Source organism: Spizellomyces punctatus (genome assembly GCF_000182565.1).
Source record: "Spizellomyces punctatus DAOM BR117 chromosome Unknown supercont1.2, whole genome shotgun sequence".
Classification (NCBI taxonomy): Eukaryota; Fungi; Chytridiomycota; class Chytridiomycetes; order Spizellomycetales; family Spizellomycetaceae; genus Spizellomyces; species Spizellomyces punctatus.
Genome location: NW_015971538.1, coordinates 1,917,220 through 1,935,646, shown reverse-complemented (window position 1 = coordinate 1,935,646; position 18,427 = coordinate 1,917,220). Strand labels below are relative to the sequence as shown.

At 46.5% G+C, this 18,427-nt stretch overlaps 3 protein-coding genes across 3 annotated transcripts; all 3 read left to right on the top strand.

Annotated features, from left to right (window-relative positions):
- The first annotated feature begins 176 nt into the window (after window positions 1-176).
- On the top strand, window positions 177-5,619 carry SPPG_01618 (uncharacterized protein). The gene is made up of 11 exons (XM_016749936.1): window positions 177-1,162; window positions 1,227-1,483; window positions 1,558-1,652; window positions 1,712-2,032; window positions 2,096-2,146; window positions 2,206-2,617; window positions 2,683-2,865; window positions 2,938-3,957; window positions 4,047-4,336; window positions 4,402-4,899; window positions 4,964-5,619. The coding sequence occupies exons 1-11, from the start codon at window positions 188-190 to the stop codon at window positions 5,371-5,373; spliced, it is 4,512 nt and encodes a 1,503-aa protein (XP_016612223.1). The 5' UTR covers window positions 177-187; the 3' UTR covers window positions 5,374-5,619.
- A 267-nt stretch (window positions 5,620-5,886) lies between these two features.
- Window positions 5,887-11,120, top strand: SPPG_01617 (uncharacterized protein). The gene is made up of 6 exons (XM_016749935.1): window positions 5,887-6,186; window positions 6,247-8,331; window positions 8,402-8,739; window positions 8,811-9,233; window positions 9,305-10,363; window positions 10,443-11,120. The coding sequence occupies exons 1-6, from the start codon at window positions 6,040-6,042 to the stop codon at window positions 11,011-11,013; spliced, it is 4,623 nt and encodes a 1,540-aa protein (XP_016612222.1). The 5' UTR covers window positions 5,887-6,039; the 3' UTR covers window positions 11,014-11,120.
- Window positions 11,121-13,848: 2,728 nt separating this feature from the next.
- SPPG_01615 (Na,H/K antiporter P-type ATPase, alpha subunit) lies at window positions 13,849-18,239 on the top strand (the record flags this gene model as incomplete). The annotated part of the gene is made up of 16 exons (XM_016749934.1): window positions 13,849-13,896; window positions 13,973-14,245; window positions 14,342-14,440; window positions 14,501-15,312; window positions 15,376-15,414; window positions 15,479-15,551; window positions 15,613-15,942; window positions 16,011-16,145; window positions 16,216-16,392; window positions 16,449-16,680; window positions 16,740-17,368; window positions 17,435-17,568; window positions 17,629-17,705; window positions 17,761-17,871; window positions 17,927-17,985; window positions 18,045-18,239. 16 exons carry the CDS (start codon window positions 13,849-13,851, stop codon window positions 18,060-18,062), a joined length of 3,246 nt encoding a protein of 1,081 aa, XP_016612221.1. The 3' UTR covers window positions 18,063-18,239.
- Window positions 18,240-18,427: the final 188 nt, after the last annotated feature.

Below are 18,427 nucleotides of genomic sequence, written 5' to 3'. Positions count from 1 at the left end.
CTCAAATCGCTTCTGAAACAAAAAGTAAAAAAATTGTGATTATTTCATCATCAAAAGTGACAAGATCATCCACCCATTGGGATACACATGATGTCATTATGATCTCATGATCTGCATTTTCATTTCATTTCTTACATGATCAGCATTATGACTCTTTTTTTATTTTCTCACACTCACACGCACACTCATGCAAGAGGATTGCAGCATTCATCTCTTGCATTGGAATTATACTCCTTATTCAGCATCTCCTCCTCCTCCTCATGTGTGTTTGGTCTGGCAAGCAAACGTGGTTAGCACACCGCCACTCGACAAGGATACGCAGTCGGGTCTTTCGGTCGTCGAGTCTGGTTGGGATTGCGCATCACTGCGCATTGACTGCACACACACACTGACACCAGGCTCACCACAAGGTGCATGGCAACTCTTTCAAGACACTCTCTCTCGCCAGCAACAGGGAACCTCATCACAATGCAACGTGACAGTGTCCATGGACGGTACCGCATTCCTAGTTCATCATCAAGACTCGATCCTATTGCATAAACGCATACCACATGATCATGACCGACCAACGCTGTTGGGAGCCCTCTCCACCGCCTACCAACGCCGCCTGTGCACGCTGGCAGGAAACGTGACACTGCATGCTCTAGAGTCGCCACACCCACAATTGCAATGGATATTGACTGTCCGCGTGTATTTGACCCATGCTGCCTTGTTGCAGTCCCAAGCAGACGCACTCGATTCGCAAAAGCGGAATCAATGTGTGGAGCTCATTCATCTCTTTTCTTTTCTGCACCCAAATCACTCGAGTGATTCACAATATCTCACAGTCCCCAAGGGGGACATTCAGAACGCACCCATTGTGCCGTCCGTCTATCCCATTCCAGATACTCCACATCTCCAACCTTCCACTCTTGTCCCAACTCTCCTCCCATTCCAGAAACGGGCCGTTGGGTGGATGCTAGCAAGAGAACATGTCACATTGGACGCTCATGGATGTGTCGTACCCCGCACCATCCGCGATCCACCGCTCTTGACCTATACCGTCCCCACAGAGCATGGACACACGCTCTTTGTGCATCGGTTGACGGGTGCCGTGTCGCTGGATCAACCGTTCATGCTGGAAAATGAACAACAAGTCTTGGGTGGCATTTTAGCGGACGAGGTGCGTTTCATCCGACTCGTTCATCTTCTTTTAATAGGAGAATGCTCATACTGCGTGTGATTAGATGGGTCTGGGAAAGACGGTCATGGTTCTGGCCTTGATTCTTCTTCACGAACGTGCACGGGCCTTGGCGGACCGTGTCTCGAGCAGTGACATGCAGGGTGTAAAGGAGCAAGCTAGGAATAGGACCATCATAGACGGCGGGAATCGCAGGAATGGCAAAACTAGTAAGAACGGCCAAATTGTACCGGACACAAATGACCATGACTACTGCACATGGTGCAAAGCACCACCGAGCGATAAAATTGAATTCTGGATAGCGTGCGTAATTCGCCTCTTGTCTGCACGTTTTTAGTCATACTGCTGGTTGAACAGCTCTGTTTTTTTGTACACAGATGTGACGAGTGCGATAAATGGTACCACGGGCGATGCGTCGGATTGACGCAAAAGAGGGCAAGACGACTGGATCGCTATGTGTGTCCTTCCTGCGGTGAGTCCCTTACCCCACCTTACGGTTACAATGCTCCTGTATTCATGATTCCCCGACAGAGGAGGCAATGGAACGGGATCAAATCTCTAATCCAATCCCAACCTCTGGGACACTCATCATTGCGCCATCCGTCATCATTGAACAATGGATGTCGGAAACGCACCGCCATGCCCCTTCGCTCACTTGTCTCGTGTACGAAGCGGACCCAGCCAAACCCATCACTCCCACTGAACTGAGTAGGTACGATATCGTGCTGACATCATATGATTCGCTGAGGCGGGAAGTACATGCAGCAAAACCCGAACCTGGACGGTCCAGACGGTATGCGAAAAAGTACAAGCGGCGCTTGTCGCCCCTCGTGCGGCTTATTTGGTGGAGAGGTAGCGTTTTTGTGACGAGTTTTTGTTTTTTTTTTGTAACGCTAAAATTGAGGTTCTTGATAGTCGTTCTGGATGAAGCTCAAATGGTCAAAACATCCGTCTCGCAAGCAGCTGGTACGCAAATGTGAAAAATGAATTACCAACAGTATCGCTAAACTTGCATATTCCTAAAGAAATGGCCCGCCTCCTCACGTGCATCCACCCATGGGCCGTCACAGGAACACCTATGGGCAAGAACGGTACATCCGACCTCTACGGCCTTGTCAAATTCCTCAACATTCAACCCCTTTCATCTTACCCACACATGTGGTGGCAGCTCCAAAACCACCCCCTCTTCCACGCGACGCTGGAACGCTTTATGCATCGAAATTTAAAATCCCTTGTAAAGTCTGAACTCACCATCCCGCCGCAGACGGAGCGGATTGTGCGGCTAGAGTTTTCGCGGGTTGAGCGGGCGTGGTATGATCAATTGGTTGAGCGAATGATGGAGGAGGTGCGGGCACCTGGGTTTGGCACGGGGAAGCGGGCCGAAGAAATGAGGCAGACTCGGTTGACGGGTTGGTTACTTCAATTGAGACAGGCGTGGTGAGTAAAGACATTGTTGAAATTGACACACTTAAACAACTGGGATGTTTAAACTGTATCCATAGTTGTCATCCACAGGTGGGCACCCAGAATCGGCGTGCGCTGGGCGGCACGCTCCGGACCATTGGACAAGTCCTTGAGCACATGCTCAAACAAGCCGTATCGAATTTATTGACGTGTGAACGACAGCTTTATGTAACGAGAATCTATAGGGCCCAATTGCACGAGTTTATTGCCAAGCAGTCCGGGTATGTTTGCGAATGAATGAGGAACAAGTCTTGCTCAGAAAGTGTTCATAACTGGCTTGTGTGTTTTCGTAGATGGGAAAAAGGAGCGGATACTTCCCTCGAGATTTACCATTCAGTATTGGGCAATGTCCAACACACCATAAACTCTATCCAACAAGAACTGGCCGCCGTGGATGCCCGACGGAAAGAATTGGGGTATACGACCCACGACGCCGATGACGGGTTTGACCTGCCAGACGAGGATAGCCCTTCCCTGACCGGATCATCTGACCTCCACGACGACCTCATCGATGAGCAATCTACTCTTACATCCCGTCTACACCTCTGGCAAGAACTCGAGCATCGTATCCTCTACTTTATCGCTTCTGTTTACCATTCCATTAAAGACGAACCCCGCGAAGCCGAGTACTATAAACGCGCTGAACAGATCCGTCGATGCATTTTAGGGCCTGTTGAACAGGATGTGCGTGTCATGACCGCGCGGTTGGAGCGGTTCGTGTCTAATACGTGGGGCAAGTTGGAGGAAGGCGGGGGAATGGTCGTTGGGACTGTACCCATCAGTGGGATCTGCACTGCGGACGTAATGGAGCGCGTGCAAGAGATTGTAAGGCGGTTGGATGGGCAGTGGGGGGTGATGAGGGGATGGAGGGATTGGATTCGGGGTGCCGTCACGGCTCCCCTTGAGGATGCATCCGATGGGAGTACGGAACAGGGTCAACCGTCTCAACGTATCGACCCACCCACTGGTGACGAATACCAAAAAGGTATCGACCTCCAATCTACGGCTGACGTTTACCAAAACTGGTACACGGTCGCCCTTGAAGATCGTCGCCAACTCTTGACGGGCCATCGAACCATGGGTGGCATGCGCGGCCGAGAGTCCCAAAACCCTCAAGAAAAAGCTTTAAGAAGCGAATTGGATCCGTTCTTGTTACCGGCCTCGTGTGTTTCGCTCAAGGATTTGGTGAACGAGCTGCGTCGTATGAGGCAGAGGATTGTGTCGGAGGTTGAGGTCCAGTTGGTCCAGGAGGCACACAATATCGTCTCGAACGTGTATGATGACCAAGTAGCCAAACTTGGTATCTTACAAAAGTAAGTGTTAACCCATATCCACACACTGATGGAATCACACTTGCGTAAACCCATATATTGATCATTTGCCGTTTAATTTTTCGCATTAGGGAATCCACTGCCTTTGCCAAACTCTTCAACCTCCGCATCACATACTACCGCCAACTCCAAAAAATCTCTGACGGCGTCATCCCCCCTCCTGAACCCCCGTCCATACAAGCCTCCCTCCATCAAACCATAACAGAGGAAGCAGACCTTACATCCCAAATCACGCAGCTCGCAGGACGAAAACGCTATTTGGAGCATTTACAACGTGACACGGGTGAACAGGAATGTGCGATTTGTAAAATGGGTGTTCGGGAAGGGGTTTTGACGCCTTGTGGGCATATTTATTGTGCAGGCAAGTATGAAAATATTTGGTTATTTCATTTTATTGTGGTTAATAATTTTTTGGGAAACTACTAGAGTGCGTACGAGGATGGATTCACCGACATCGGAAATGTCCCATGTGTAATCAACCCGTTATGCCTGGTACAACCACCCCAGTCTCCCTTCAACCGCTTCCACCCACCTCTTCCACCACCACAACCACCGACACCCTCTCCGACACGACAGACGAGGCAACAACCACCCTCTTATCCCATCTCTCCAATATCCCCCTCAAAGGCTCCTTTGGCACTAAACTTGACACCCTCATCCGACACCTCAAACACCTCTCTACCCCCTCCCTCGTCTTTTCCCAATGGGACCAAGTCCTGGATATCCTTGCCCAAGGACTAACCCGCAACAACATCTCCTACGTGATCCTCGGAAAATCCCCGAACGCCATCCAACGCTTCCGGGAAACGAACGTTCAGGTCTTGTTATTGAATGCTAGGAGTCAGAGTGCGGGGTTATCACTGACGTGTGCTGCCCATGTGTTTTTGGTTGAGCCTGTCGTGTATCCTGAATTAGAAGCCCAAGGTATGGCAATCATACATTATACTTTTGATAAATTTTCAGTCATGTAACTTTTGTTTGTTTTTAGCGATTAACCGTATCCATCGAATCGGCCAAACACGTCCCACAACCGTCTGGCGATACCTCATGCAAGGCACACTTGAAGAGCGTGTCTATGGGTTACGCTATCGCCCACGTGGTGCATGTAAGGTCCGAAAAGCGGGGGAAGTTGTCCATATGGAGGATGTTGGGTGGTGTTTGTTTGGTGAAAATACAGTTGTATCTGAGGAAACAGGTTCTGAGCAACAAGGTCAAGTCCAAGTTGAAACTGGAGAATCGGATGACGATATGCCCATACAATGGGATGAAGACGCTCAAGCCCTTTTATCCGCTTTGCGGCATCAGGTTGAGAATGGGACACTTGAGACTGTGCAGAGTCGGAGGGGACGGGGACGGGCTGGTGTTCGGAGGGGTCCGTCTAGTGGGTTATGGTTGTAGCATCCGTTTTTGGGGGTGAGGATTTTTATGGGTTTTTTTTATTGTATATTGAGTGCTTATGCATGGATTTTGATACTGTGTCATTAGGTTGAGATATTGTTTATTAGTTGCTGTAGAGTTGGATGGTGGGGATGGGCTTGTGCGGAGACAGTCTAGTGGGTTATGGTTGTAGAATGCTTGTTTTGGAGTGTGTGAATGTTTATAATGGGTTTTTTTTAATTGTATAAAAATGTATGGGTCTTGCACCCAAAGGCTTTTTAAAAAGTTTGTTGACGTAGTTGAATCTCTATATTTGTCTGGGGTGTGCGTTTTGTTGAGTATGGAATTGTGACCTTTGTCAACCATTCTCGATAGGACATTGTGACGATCAACGGGAATATGCTTACATCATCAGATTAGTAATATATTCATTTTCGAACGCGTCAATCAGTCACATGACACACAGTCACGGGTATCTGTTAACTAAACCACCCAGCAACGGAGGGGGGAGGGAAAGCCAACAGGGTAGGCTCGCCTGTGAGTCGTGTCATCGCTCTCCACACACAAAAAACACTGTGATCAACACTTGATTTTCAACAATCTACCTCTCTCCTTTCTTTACTTGAGAGCGCGCACTCGATTGTTTCGTCGGGGAACAAAACACCCCAACGACCCCTTTCGTACGCAATGTACACGAATGGACAAGTCTACCCCCCGCCTCAACAGCAACAGGCGAATACGTACCCGCAACAAAGACCTATACAAAGAAATGTGAGACCTATTCCGCAGCATATGCAGGCTTTAACGCAGGAACAGTTGAAGGGGATTATTGCAGTACGTATAATGAAGTATGTTTGAAAAGGGGATCGTTGGTTGATGGTTTTTTTTTTGTAGAGTGCTCAGGCGTTGAAGGAAAAGGGGTCGACAGAGGCGAATGATCCAGAGTTTGCGCAAAAGATTGCGATTTTGAGGCAGTATAGTTCTTTGGGGAAGAATTTGGCTCAGCAGCAACAGCAACAGCAACAACAGCAGCAAGTTCAGCAAGTTCAGCAACATGGTGTTGTTGGGCAGCAGCAGCAGCAGCGAGGGCCTGGAGCGCAGTGGGGGCATGGGCAGATTGTGGGTTCTGGGCTACCTGGTGGGCAGGTATCCGCTGGGCAGGGACCGGTTGGACAGGGAGCTGTTGGACAGGTACCCGTTGGGCACTTGCCCGCTGGACAGTTGACCTCTGGACAGGTACCGGTTGGACAGGTACAAGCAGTGCATCCGCAGCAACATTCGCAACCAAAAGATGGTATACCACCACCACCACCGACTTCGCAACCATCTGGAACAGCAGCAGGAGTCGGACCCTTCACCCCAGAACAATTAACGGCCCTCCGATGTCAAATCTACGTTTTCAAACTCATATCTGGCAACAAACCCGTTCCTGAGCATTTACGTCAACGCGTGTTTGATGCTGACCAATTACGACAGTCGCAGACGCCAAACGAATCCGAGACGCATCCTATCCCGCAGAAAATTGTTGAATCTGTCTTTCAGCATCCTACGCCACCTAAACCAAATCAAGACCCTTCACCCGTCCTCAAAGCCACAACGGCCCGCTTTGACATGGGACCGCTCTCCAACCCTTATTCATTGCTCCCTAAAAAGATTTCAGTGGCGGACCTCCAGCAGCGGGTCGTTATACCCAGTGGAACACCAAGTGGAATTGATGCCTATGCCTTGATGCAAGAGCGAGAAAAACAGATTCAAGCGCGTATTCAGTACCGTATTAGCGAGCTAGAGAACCTTCCTAGTAATTTATCCAATGATACGGGGGCGAAACTCAAAGCGTTGATTGAGCTTAAATCCCTCAAACTCTTGGATAAGCAAAAGAGGCTTCGAAGTGATATTGTACAGTGTTTGAGTAAAGCAACGACGCTTGCTACCGCTCCTGATCGGGGATCGTTCCGAAGAATGAAAAAGCAGTCGTTGAGGGAAGCTAAACAGACTGAAAAATTGGAAAAGAACCAACGTTTGGAGCGGGAGAAACGGGAGCGGCAGAAACATGTTGATTACCTCTTATCTATCCTCCATCACGGGCGTGAGATGCTTGGGTTTCATAAACAGCAGCAGAATAAGGCGACGCGGCTCGGTCAAGCTGTTGCGCGCTTCCATGTTGCTGCTCAAAAGGAGGAAGAAAAGAGGCAGCAGCGTATCTCCCAGGAACGTCTAAACGCTTTGAAAGCCAACGATGAAGCCGCTTACCTCAAACTCGTCGACAAGGCCAAGGATAACCGTATCATGCATCTGCTTAACCAAACTGAGTCGTATCTAAACAGTCTGACAAAAGCCATGCAAGATCAAAAAGCCAGTGTCGTTGAGTACGAAGTACCCGAGCATGAACCACGCGACGGAAACGTTGATGACGACGGTGCGGATTACTATGCCACTGCGCACAAGATTACCGAACACGTCACGGAGCAACCCAGTATCCTTGTTGGTGGACGTTTGAAAGAGTATCAAATCAAAGGGCTCCAGTGGATGGTGTCCTTGTACAATAACCGATTGAACGGGATCCTAGCTGACGAAATGGGACTTGGCAAAACGATCCAAACCATCTCACTCATCACATACCTTATGGAAAAAAAGAAGCAAAACGGCCCATTCTTGGTGATTGTCCCTCTTTCGACCATTACCAACTGGGACCTTGAATTCGAGCGATGGGCACCTACTGTCAATCGCATTGTATTCAAAGGCACCGCACCCGAACGTGCTCGTCTTCGAAACGAAATAAAGGCTGGGTACTATAATGTACTCATCACCACCTACGAATACATTATTCGTGAAAAGAGCTTGCTGGCAAAGACCAAATGGGTCTATATGATTATTGATGAAGGGCATCGCATGAAGAATACGCAATCCAAATTGTCGATTACGCTTATGCAGTATTATTCGACGCGGTATCGGTTGATTTTGACGGGGACGCCGTTGCAGGTAATGTTTACTCAACATGTGTAAGATCAGACATGTATATATTAAAATATACTTGCCCATTTTTTTGTAGAATAATCTCCCGGAATTATGGGCCCTCCTCAACTTTATCCTTCCAAAAATTTTCAACTCTGTGGAAACATTTGATGATTGGTTCAACCACCCATTTTCCAAAGAAGGCGGTAAAGAAACGGACATGAAACTCAATGAAGAAGAATCGCTCTTGATTATTCGGGGATTGCATAAAGTCCTTCGACCCTTTTTGTTGCGTCGATTGAAAAAGGATGTCGAGTCTGAGTTACCGGATAAAGTTGAGACGGTTGTCAAGTGTCCCATGTCGGCGTTACAGTTGCGTTTGTATGAACAGATTCGGAGTAAGAAGAGTAGTTTTGGGGTGGATGGTGCTACCCGGTACGTTTTTTTTTTGCTTTTTTTCAATTTTCGATTTTTTTGTTATGGTTCGTTGACCTTGGCAATTTTAGGAGAAAGGCATTGAATAACCTTGTTATGCAATTCCGAAAAGTTTGTAATCACCCTTACGTCTTTGAAGAAGTCGAACACGTTATGAACCCCACCCGCATGACCGACGACAATTTATGGCGGGTCGCCGGAAAATTTGAATTACTCGATCGCATCCTCCCGAAATTCAAAACTAGTGGACATCGTGTTTTAATGTTTTTCCAAATGACCCAAGTCATGGATATTATGGAGGATTATCTACGTTTAAAGGCTCATACGTATTTGCGGTTGGATGGACATACCAAAGCAGAGGATCGGACGACCATGTTGAAGGTGTTTAATAACCCTGTGAATCCCCCGTTTATTTTCTTGTTGAGTACGAGGGCTGGAGGGTTGGGATTGAATTTGCAAACTGCGGATACGGTTGTGATTTTTGATTCGGATTGGTGCGTTTGATTTTGTTTGTGTTGTTTTTTTTTGGGACTTTATGTTGAGACAATGATTTTTTGTTTTGTAGGAATCCGCATCAGGATTTACAGGCACAGGATCGTGCCCATCGTATTGGTCAAACCAAAGAGGTCCGTATCCTCCGGCTCATCACTGCTCGTTCAGTAGAAGAAACCATCTTGGCTCGTGCACAATACAAACTGGATATCGATGGTAAAGTCATCCAAGCCGGAAAATTTGATAACAAAACCACGGATCGTGAACGTGATGAGCTTTTACGGTCCTTGTTTGGGTCTGAGGAAGATGAGGATGATAAAGGAGATAATGAAGGGCAATTGGATGATAACGATTTGAATGAGATTATAGCTAGGAACGAAGAAGAATTGGAGTTATTTAACAAGATGGATGCGGAGCGTAATGCGCGTGAATTATCTTTATGGCGGGCGGCTGGGAACCGCGGTGATCCTCCACCGCGACTCATGCAAGACAGTGAACTCCCCTCCGTCTACGTCCAAGAAGAGGAACTCCCAACAGAACAGGAAATTGAATTGGGACGCGGTGCACGGGCACGCAAGGAAGTACGCTACGATGATGGATTAAATGAAGATCAGTTCCTTGCTGGATTGGATTCCGGGGATTTGGATGGATATATCGAGAAACGGTGGCAACAGCGCGCTAAACGTGAGGAACGCAAAAAAAATCGACATGCGGGTGATGATGATGATGATCAAGACGATGAAGACGGACAGGAAGAAATTGAGCAAGTCGTTTATAAACCCCCTGTTGTTGAAACGCCCAAAGTACCCGGTAGAAAACGGGGTCGTCCACCAAAGAAGCGACCACCTGTTGTTGAAGAAGTCGAAGATACCACTGGGGGTGGTACGACGACCACCGGTGAACCGAGTCAAGATATGACAACACCCCAACTCCCTAAAAAACGCGGCAGAAAACCGAAACCGAAAGAAGAACATGAGGAAGCTCTTTTGGCCAAGCGACGACGTAAAAAGTTTGCGGGTGTCGATGCGGATGAAGTAGATCCTCTCCCGCCTGCTAAACGTAGAGCCCTTCGACGGGTCTTTGAGGCGTGCTACAAGGCAGTAGATGCGTCCGAGGTTGTATATGAGAATGGGTAAGTGCACCCTCTTTTTGTCTTGGTAGTCTACACAGAAGCCCCACTTTTCTCACACATTTTTTTTTGAATGAAACAGAGCTCGCCGATTACGGTCCGGCCTATTCCAATCCATCCCACCCCGAGCCCAATACCCAGACTACTACAAACTGATCCGAAGCCCCATCGCACTCGACATGATCTGGCACCGTCTCATCCACGTCTACTACAAATCCCTCCAACAATTCATTGACGATTTTCACCTCATGTTTGCCAATGCCATGCAATACAATGTAGATGGTTCCGAAGTCTACGATGACGCCGTTCAAATGAAACACGTATTTGATTCCAAGATTGCTGAATTGGCACCTGGAGGCGATGTACCCATTTTACCCATTGATGAAGCCGAACCCGTTGTTGAATCACTCAAAAGAAAACGCTCTGAAGCTTCCTCTCATTTTTCGGACGATGAGAAACGTAAACGGTGGTCGGATGATGATGATAGTGTTGATAATTTTAAACCGAAAAAACGAAAACGGGAGAGTGGTGTTCCGGGGATTCCGTCCAAATATGGTCAATTACCTAAAATTAAAATGAAGCTTCCCCCCCGGGTGCTTGATGAGGGTGCTCCTGCTGGAGAGAATTTGGAGGATGGAGAGATTATGGAATAATCTGTGTGTGTGTTGTTGTAACAGACGGGGTTTGTGATTGGAATGTATATATATAATGAAAAAAAAAAAAAATTCAAAAAAATAAAACATTACTCGCTCTGCTGTGTAGTTTTTAGTTAGCATTTTTTTGTCGTATTGTTTGGAAATTGAATGATATGCACACGCAAAAAAAAAAAAAACCATTTTATGCCCTTTATAAGACTTTTGTGTTTATCATGACTCTGTTTATGGTAACTACGATGGATCTACTCTCTCTTTTAGTAATTCCTGTGTCTTGGATGTACGTTTACTACCAAACAATGTACCATTAACGGTAGAATCAAATCGCAAGTGCGTGAGAAGAGAAGGGTCGACCATAATATACAGGGGCCGTACCAGCATTTTGTCAATACAGATGCAAAAGTTTTGTTTTGTGATAGAGTACCAATCCGCGTGTAATCCAACCACACACACAGCATTCCCTAATATCATATCAACTAGATGGGGATATACATATCTGGTAGGGACTCGTTCGTGGATGGGAGGGACGGGGGTGAAGGCATGGTAAGTAAACTCTCCGTAAACACATTGTTTAGTGGGAATGTGAGATCCGCGGATGGGTTTTTGGGGGTTGGTGAGGGGATTGATGCTGTATTTGAGAGTGATACGGATTCTTTTTGGTGACAAGATGGTGAATGTGTTGTTGGGTTCTTTTGTTCCAGAGTGGGGAGGGATGGGTGTGTGGTCATGGTAGGTAGACTTTTTGTCGATGTATCGTTTGGTGGAGGGAGAGTGTCCAATTGGAATACGGATGGCTTCTTGGGGGTTGGTGAGGGGATTGATGGTGGAATGAATGGTGTGTTGGATTCTTTTTGGTGAAAAGATGTTGGGTGTGTCGTTGTTTTCTCTTGTACCTCCAAAGAATGTCGGGCACCATCCAGAAATACATGTTCATTCCCAATAACTGAATTCCTCTCCCCACTCAGCACCTTCCCATCCCCCACGGTCGACCATTTAATATCCACGAGCGTACATTGACTCTTTTCCCGTGTACCTTCCATCCCCGCTCTGGAGACTCTAGACATTTTCAATTGATGTCGTGATCGTGAAGAGAATGTGGGTGGGACCAAGAGGGTTTGGATTGGTTTGGGGGTTTTGGTGGTTTGGATCCAGGTTCCTGTTTGTTTTGGCATGTGGTGTGTGATGTGTAGTGGTGTGATGCGAGATTGTACACTGGGATTTCTTGGGTAGTGAGGCTGCTGACATCTATCATCGTTCTGTGTTGTCCAACGCGTTCGGACAAGTGTCACGTGCCGAGTCGGAGCCTATCGGAGCCGTGGTACAGGGTCCATAGTGTGGAGGTGATTGAAAATGGCACTAGGACCCATTATTATCCGGATTAATCCGGTTAGTCATATCGCATAATCAGAACCCCCATCATTGCTCAAAGCGGTGAGGAGGCATGGATGCTAATGTTCTCCAAACTGCGGTGTGGCATGCTAATGTAGCTTTTTTTTTAAACTGCGGTGAGGCGCATGCCAAAGGTCTATAAAAGGGGGACCTGCTCCCTCTTCCCTCTTTCCTCTTTACCCATCCTTGACTCAAAGCATCCACCCAACAAGTCTCAGTCCAATCATGAGAATACTGCTCTGGTGCCGAGGACCTCGACCGCCCGACAGCAACCGTGATCAGAACCAGCGGCAACCAATCGGATCTGATAACAAAACCTACTATTATGCTGCCACATTAGTTGAGCTTGGTTGGTATGTACTGATTTGCATCATTTTATTTCTTGTCATCGGGTCATCTTCTGACATGCATTTTTTGTAGTCTCCAAGCCTTGTCACTGAACATCCTCTGGCTTGTGACGCTGCCCAGTCGATTCGCTCCTGGATGCAAGAGTCTGGCTTCAATGCCATCAAGAGTTCCAGATCAAGGCCTAGTAGGGACCGCGTGTGGTGGTGGGCAATTATCCGGTTAGAACCAACCGTTACATATTGCGTGTATAATTGCCTAGTAGTAGCTTAGTTAGCTTTTCCAAACCGGTTGTCGCCGGTTTATTCCCTGGTGTAGTAGCTAGTGCCAGTTTCTGTCACCTCTACACTAAATATTTGGTGGATTCCAGTGAGGTACAAACGCTTACATTCTGGTATAGGTCAACTTGCTCAACATTTGTGGAAAAGTTGAATCCCACCAATAAAACACATATTCATGCACTAGGAAGACTTTGGAGGGACGAAACTAATTCTTTGGTATATTTTAGGAATGATAAACATTGGGCGATACCATGCGATTCGAAAAAGAAACAAGAGTCGTTGGAACGAGTTTGTTTGTTTACAAGTTTGTTCGCGTGTTCGCGCACCTAAAAGGCTGGTTCATGCCTGGAAAATCTCCAAAAGAAATTCTACAACAAGGGAATAGAACAAATGGGAAATTAAAAAGGCTTAGTTCCTGTAATCTCGCGACCAAGTTTCTCCCGCCATGACTTGGCAATTGATCAATATTGATTGTCAACACATTGGCAAAAACACAAGTACCTTTACGTGATCTTGAACGCCATATGGGGGATATCCAACCTGTGCTGGGTTGGTCCTCGTTATCTCCCAGTGCATCGAAATCTAGATGGGAGTTCAAACAAATGGAAATATCATCAACTCTGGCAAGGCGCGTTTCCCTTAAACCCTGACTTGGCGTTTCCTCCAATCTAGGAACATATTGAATTTACCAGCGATTAGGCGGTTGGGTATAAAAGGGATATAATGGAATATGAGTTTTGTTTTTCTTGCTCCAATTTGGTTTCTACTTTTTCTTTAACCTGTTGCAAAAGCACTCGGTGCTTTTTGCGCGAAAAAAAAGATGGAGTCTACTGGAGCAACCGACAAGAAAACAAAAAAAGTGGACTTGGTAAGTTCTGTTTGTCATTCTAATTCCCAAGGTAGCTTGGGCTAGTTGAATTGACTCTGATTATATACATCTATAGAATGAACATCTTCTTTCGTTTGAAGAAATTCAAAAGCTTCACAAAACCTCCTTCGATGCTCGCAAACCGGTTGCATCGGCTGGTCTCACACCCACCGAGGTGACCCAAAGACAGGCTGAACATGGCCCCAACATTTTGACGCCCCCCAAGCAAAAGTCTCTTTTATTGCTTTACTTGGAATGTCTTGCCAATCTATTTAATCTCCTGCTCCTAATCGCTGGTGTCTTTACCTATATCCTCTACGGGATTGATCCAGTCGGGAATTATCTTAACGTATGTAGGGTCGCAAAAAGTTATCTTTTTTTTACAGCTAAAAATCAGTCTGCCAAAATAACCTTAATTTCAATACTTTTTTTTTTTTTTTGGTAGCTTTATGTGGGAGCTATTCTGTTGGGCGTGGCTTTGCTCAACGCGTTCATTGAGTTCTACCAGCTGCAAAAGAGTGCTGCCATTCTTCGTTCCTTCATGGTCAGTCATGCCTCAGTATAGGTTATTAAAGTATTTCGCTACTTACTATGTTGGGTGCAGAACATGGTCCCCATGAAAGGACATGCCATTCGCGGGAGTGCTCTGGTTGACCTACCTGCAGCTGAACTCGTTGTGGGAGACATTGTTTTTGTTCGACAAGGCGATAAAATTCCGGCCGATATTTATGTATTCCACTCGAGCGAACTCAAGGTCGATAATTCGTCCCTAACTGGCGAATCTGATCCGCAAGAACGTACTGCTCACAATACCCATAAAAACCCTCTCGAAGCAACCAATCTGGCATTTAGCGGCACTCTGGCTATATCTGGAGAGTGTTATGGAGTCGTTATTCGGATTGGCGATAAAACGGTTCTAGGACAGATTGCCGGACTCACGCAAAATGAAAAGAAGAGGCCCAGCCCGCTATCACGCGAAATCGATGACTTTGTCTCCATCATCGCCACGATAGCTTTCATTTCTGCCCTTATATTCTTTATTGTAATCATGATCAAAGACAAAAAGATAAACACTGCCTTCAACTTTGCAATTGGAGTTCTCACCGCTTGGGTACCGCAGGGACTTCCGGCGACAATGACGATGCTATTGACCATTGCTGCAAAGCGCATGGCCGCACGTAACGTCTTGGTGAAAGATCTTCGTGGAGTCGAAACCTTGGGCGCAATAACCCTTTTGGCCACTGACAAAACCGGAACACTTACAAAGAATCGAATGACAGTCGCGAGCATTTGGACAAGTCTACGAATCCTTTCAGCGGATCCACATGCAACCAATTTGGAGGCCGAAGAAGGCGCTTTTGATCAATCTATCAGTGGGGTCAATGAAATGCTACATCTTTCTGCCATGTGCACTAGGTAGGAATCGTTAATCTCTTGTTTCATGCATGTTACTATGGCTGCTCACTATTCATACCACAGGGCGCGCTTTGACCGAGCCGACGTTCCGGTTCCCGAGAGGTAAGAATGCTAAGCCATTTTGGTTATGCATGAATCTTGACATTAATTGCTACATGGGGCACAGGAACATCAATGGGGATGCGACCGAAAGTGGTCTTTTGCGTTGGTCAGCACAGCAATTGAGCGACATTGACCAAGTAAGGACTATCTTTTGATTTTTTCAAACACCTTCCTCCTACTTATTTGATGGACAAATAGTTGAGCGCAAAGTATCCCAAAGTTTTTGAAGTCCCGTTCAATTCTGACAATAAATGGGCTCTAACCATCCACCGGAAACAACATGCAAACGGTGTCTTTACGCTGTACCTAAAGGGAGCCCCCGAAAGAGTTTTAAAGATGTGCTCTGTTATTCTGGTAAACGGCAAAGACGTGCCGCTGACCTCTGAGCATGAACAGGCATTTTTAAAGACCTACCAGTGGATGGCTGGCAAAGGACGTCGAGTGCTGGCTTTTGCACAATTACAAATGCCTGCGGAAAAATATCCAGAAAATATAGAGTTTTCAAAGGAGAAGGAGAATTATCCAACGGTAGTGTTATCACGAAATTTTGCTCTGGACCAGCTGCCATCAGGGTTAATGCGCTATTCTCTTTACAGCGAGATCTATGCTTTATGGGACTTATCAGCTTGGAAGACCCACCCAAGCATGGTGTTCGCGAAGCCATTGGTCGATGCCGAGAAGCCGGTATAAAAGTCATGATGGTTACTGGTGATCACCCTTTGACAGCCGAGGTACATCGTTTGCCACTTTAGACCAACGATCTTTTGCAACATTATAATCATTCTCATATATGCAAACCAGGCTATCGGACGTAAGATTAACCTAATGTTGGGCCATACGAAAGAAACTTTGGCCAAAAAGACTGGTCGTCCAATTGAGACTATCCAAGAACACGAGTACTCTTCCATCGTCATTCATGGTGAAACAATCGATGATTTAACTGATAGTGATTGGGACAAAATCCTTATGAAGGAGGAAGTAAGTTGGTTCATCCTGCTCAATACCACGGGCTTCCATTCACAACATTTTGGTAGATTATCTTTGCCCGAACGAGTCCGAAACATAAGCTGGAAATCGTTTCTCGTGCCCAAAATCTGGGACACATTGTTGGCGTTACCGGAGATGGTGTGAACGATTCCCCAGCATTGAAGAAGGCTGATCTGGGGATTGCTATGAATATTTCTGGATCGGATGTTTCAAAGGAAGCAGCTTCGATGATTCTGTTGGACGATAATTTTGCTTCCATCGTAGGCGGTATTGCCGAAGGTATGAATTAAGCTCACACATATGAGTTAGTGATAATATCCTGACTTTTCATATACCAGGACGATTGATTTTTGCCAACCTAAAAAAGAGTATCCAGTACACCTTGACGCATATCATCCCCGAAGTTGTACCTTTTCTCCTCTATGCTGTCGTTCCGCTCCCCATTATGTTAGCGACCCTTCAAATTCTCGTCGTAGACCTCGGGTTCGAACTGTTTGCTGCTCTCTGTTTTGCCTGGGAGCCACCTGAATCCAAAGAAGGCCTTATGAAACTCCCGCCCCGTCAACCTGTGACGGAAGAGTCGATCGTTCGCCGCAGACAGTATCAAGCAGAGGATCTGCAGCATGGAGGTGGTTCTAGTGAGGACCTTTCAGAACTGGGCTTCTTTGAGAAACTTTCGAAATTTGTACGCGCCCCGTTCACATTGTATTACTGGAAACGCAAGACTAGGCCTGCCAACGGCGAGGTGCTGGTTGATGCTGGTGTTCTATCCTGGGCTTATATTGAGGCTGCCATTTTGGAGACTGGCGGATGTATCTTGGCTTTCTTTGTCGTGCTTTATAACGCCAAGAGCGCCGCCACTGGCGAACCCTTCAGATTGACACCGTACGATGCATACAACCTTCAAAATAACGGTGGTTTTGTAACGGGAGCATCCGACTATATCACGCAGTCAGGCCATGTACTCGTAAGTATTTTTCGCAAGTTCGTCTAATTTCTCACTCCAATCGCATCTAAAAACAATTTGATGTAGAACGCGGATGATCAACTTGATGCTCTAGCGCAGGGCCAATCGGCATTCTACTTTTGTCTCATGATCAATCAAATGTGGAATCTGTTTGCCTGCAAGTTCAAATACAGGATGCCCTTTGGTATTTACGTTTTCAAGTGAGTAGTTGCCCTTCAACGACTAGAGATGTAGCGCATTCCAGTCTGATACTTCTACAGAAATCGGTATACCTTCCTCTCTGTTTTATCTGGATCTGCATTCACGGCTTTCATTGTCTACGCTCCACCTTTGAACAGTGAGTCCTGATTTCGGGTGTCCTTACGGACACCATGCTAATGTTACGCTTCCAGCTGGTTTTGGCACAAGCTACCACCTGTCGCCTATTTACTGGCTTATTGGAATGGCATCCGGGGCCTTGATCGTAGCTTACTCCGCTGTGAGAAAACTTTTACTTCGCCATTGTAAGACGGTACCTGTATATTTGCTGCATGAGTATGAAGCTAATGTACCTTCTAGTCTTCCCTGTTACTTGGAACCCGGCAATCGAGGGGCTTAACATGCATCCAACTCGATGGGTGAGTACTTGTTTATAATGTCAACTCGGAAATATGTCATCACTTACCCCAAAGGGCAGTCTATGATTCAAGGTTAAGCGGATTGTCCGTCAGGAGGTATCGCTCAAGAGGTACCGCTATACGTTGTGCAAGGTCTAGACTGTTGAGAGTACTAGGTGGAGCGTGATTTAAAACCTGAACGTAGTAATGTGTGGAGAAGATTACCTGGTTCAAATTAGAATATAAATTTCACGTCTCCATAAGTAAGAAGAATGGCTTCTCTCAATGAGCTACGATATAGTTCGCCATCAGTTGCCGATTCTTGGATTGTTCCGTCTCTAGATTTCAATAGCTTTTGTTTTTGTGGAAAATCCACAATTCATGCGGAGGCTACCAGGCATACATAATTTGGGCATGTAATGTCATCAAATTACCTATTGCCAGAAACTTGGAAACCATACTG

Coding starts and splice junctions, on each gene's coding strand:
- SPPG_01617 (XM_016749935.1), top strand. CDS start 6,040: ATGTACACGAATGGACAAGTCTACCCCCCGCCTCAACAGCAACAGGCG. Junction 9,234..9,304: donor GTGATTTTTGATTCGGATTG/GTGCGTTTGATT, acceptor TTTGTTTTGTAG/GAATCCGCATCAGGATTTAC. Junction 10,364..10,442: donor GAGGTTGTATATGAGAATGG/GTAAGTGCACCC, acceptor TGAATGAAACAG/AGCTCGCCGATTACGGTCCG.
- SPPG_01618 (XM_016749936.1), top strand. CDS start 188: ATGCAAGAGGATTGCAGCATTCATCTCTTGCATTGGAATTATACTCCT. Junction 1,653..1,711: donor CTATGTGTGTCCTTCCTGCG/GTGAGTCCCTTA, acceptor ATTCCCCGACAG/AGGAGGCAATGGAACGGGAT. Junction 2,033..2,095: donor GCGGCTTATTTGGTGGAGAG/GTAGCGTTTTTG, acceptor GGTTCTTGATAG/TCGTTCTGGATGAAGCTCAA.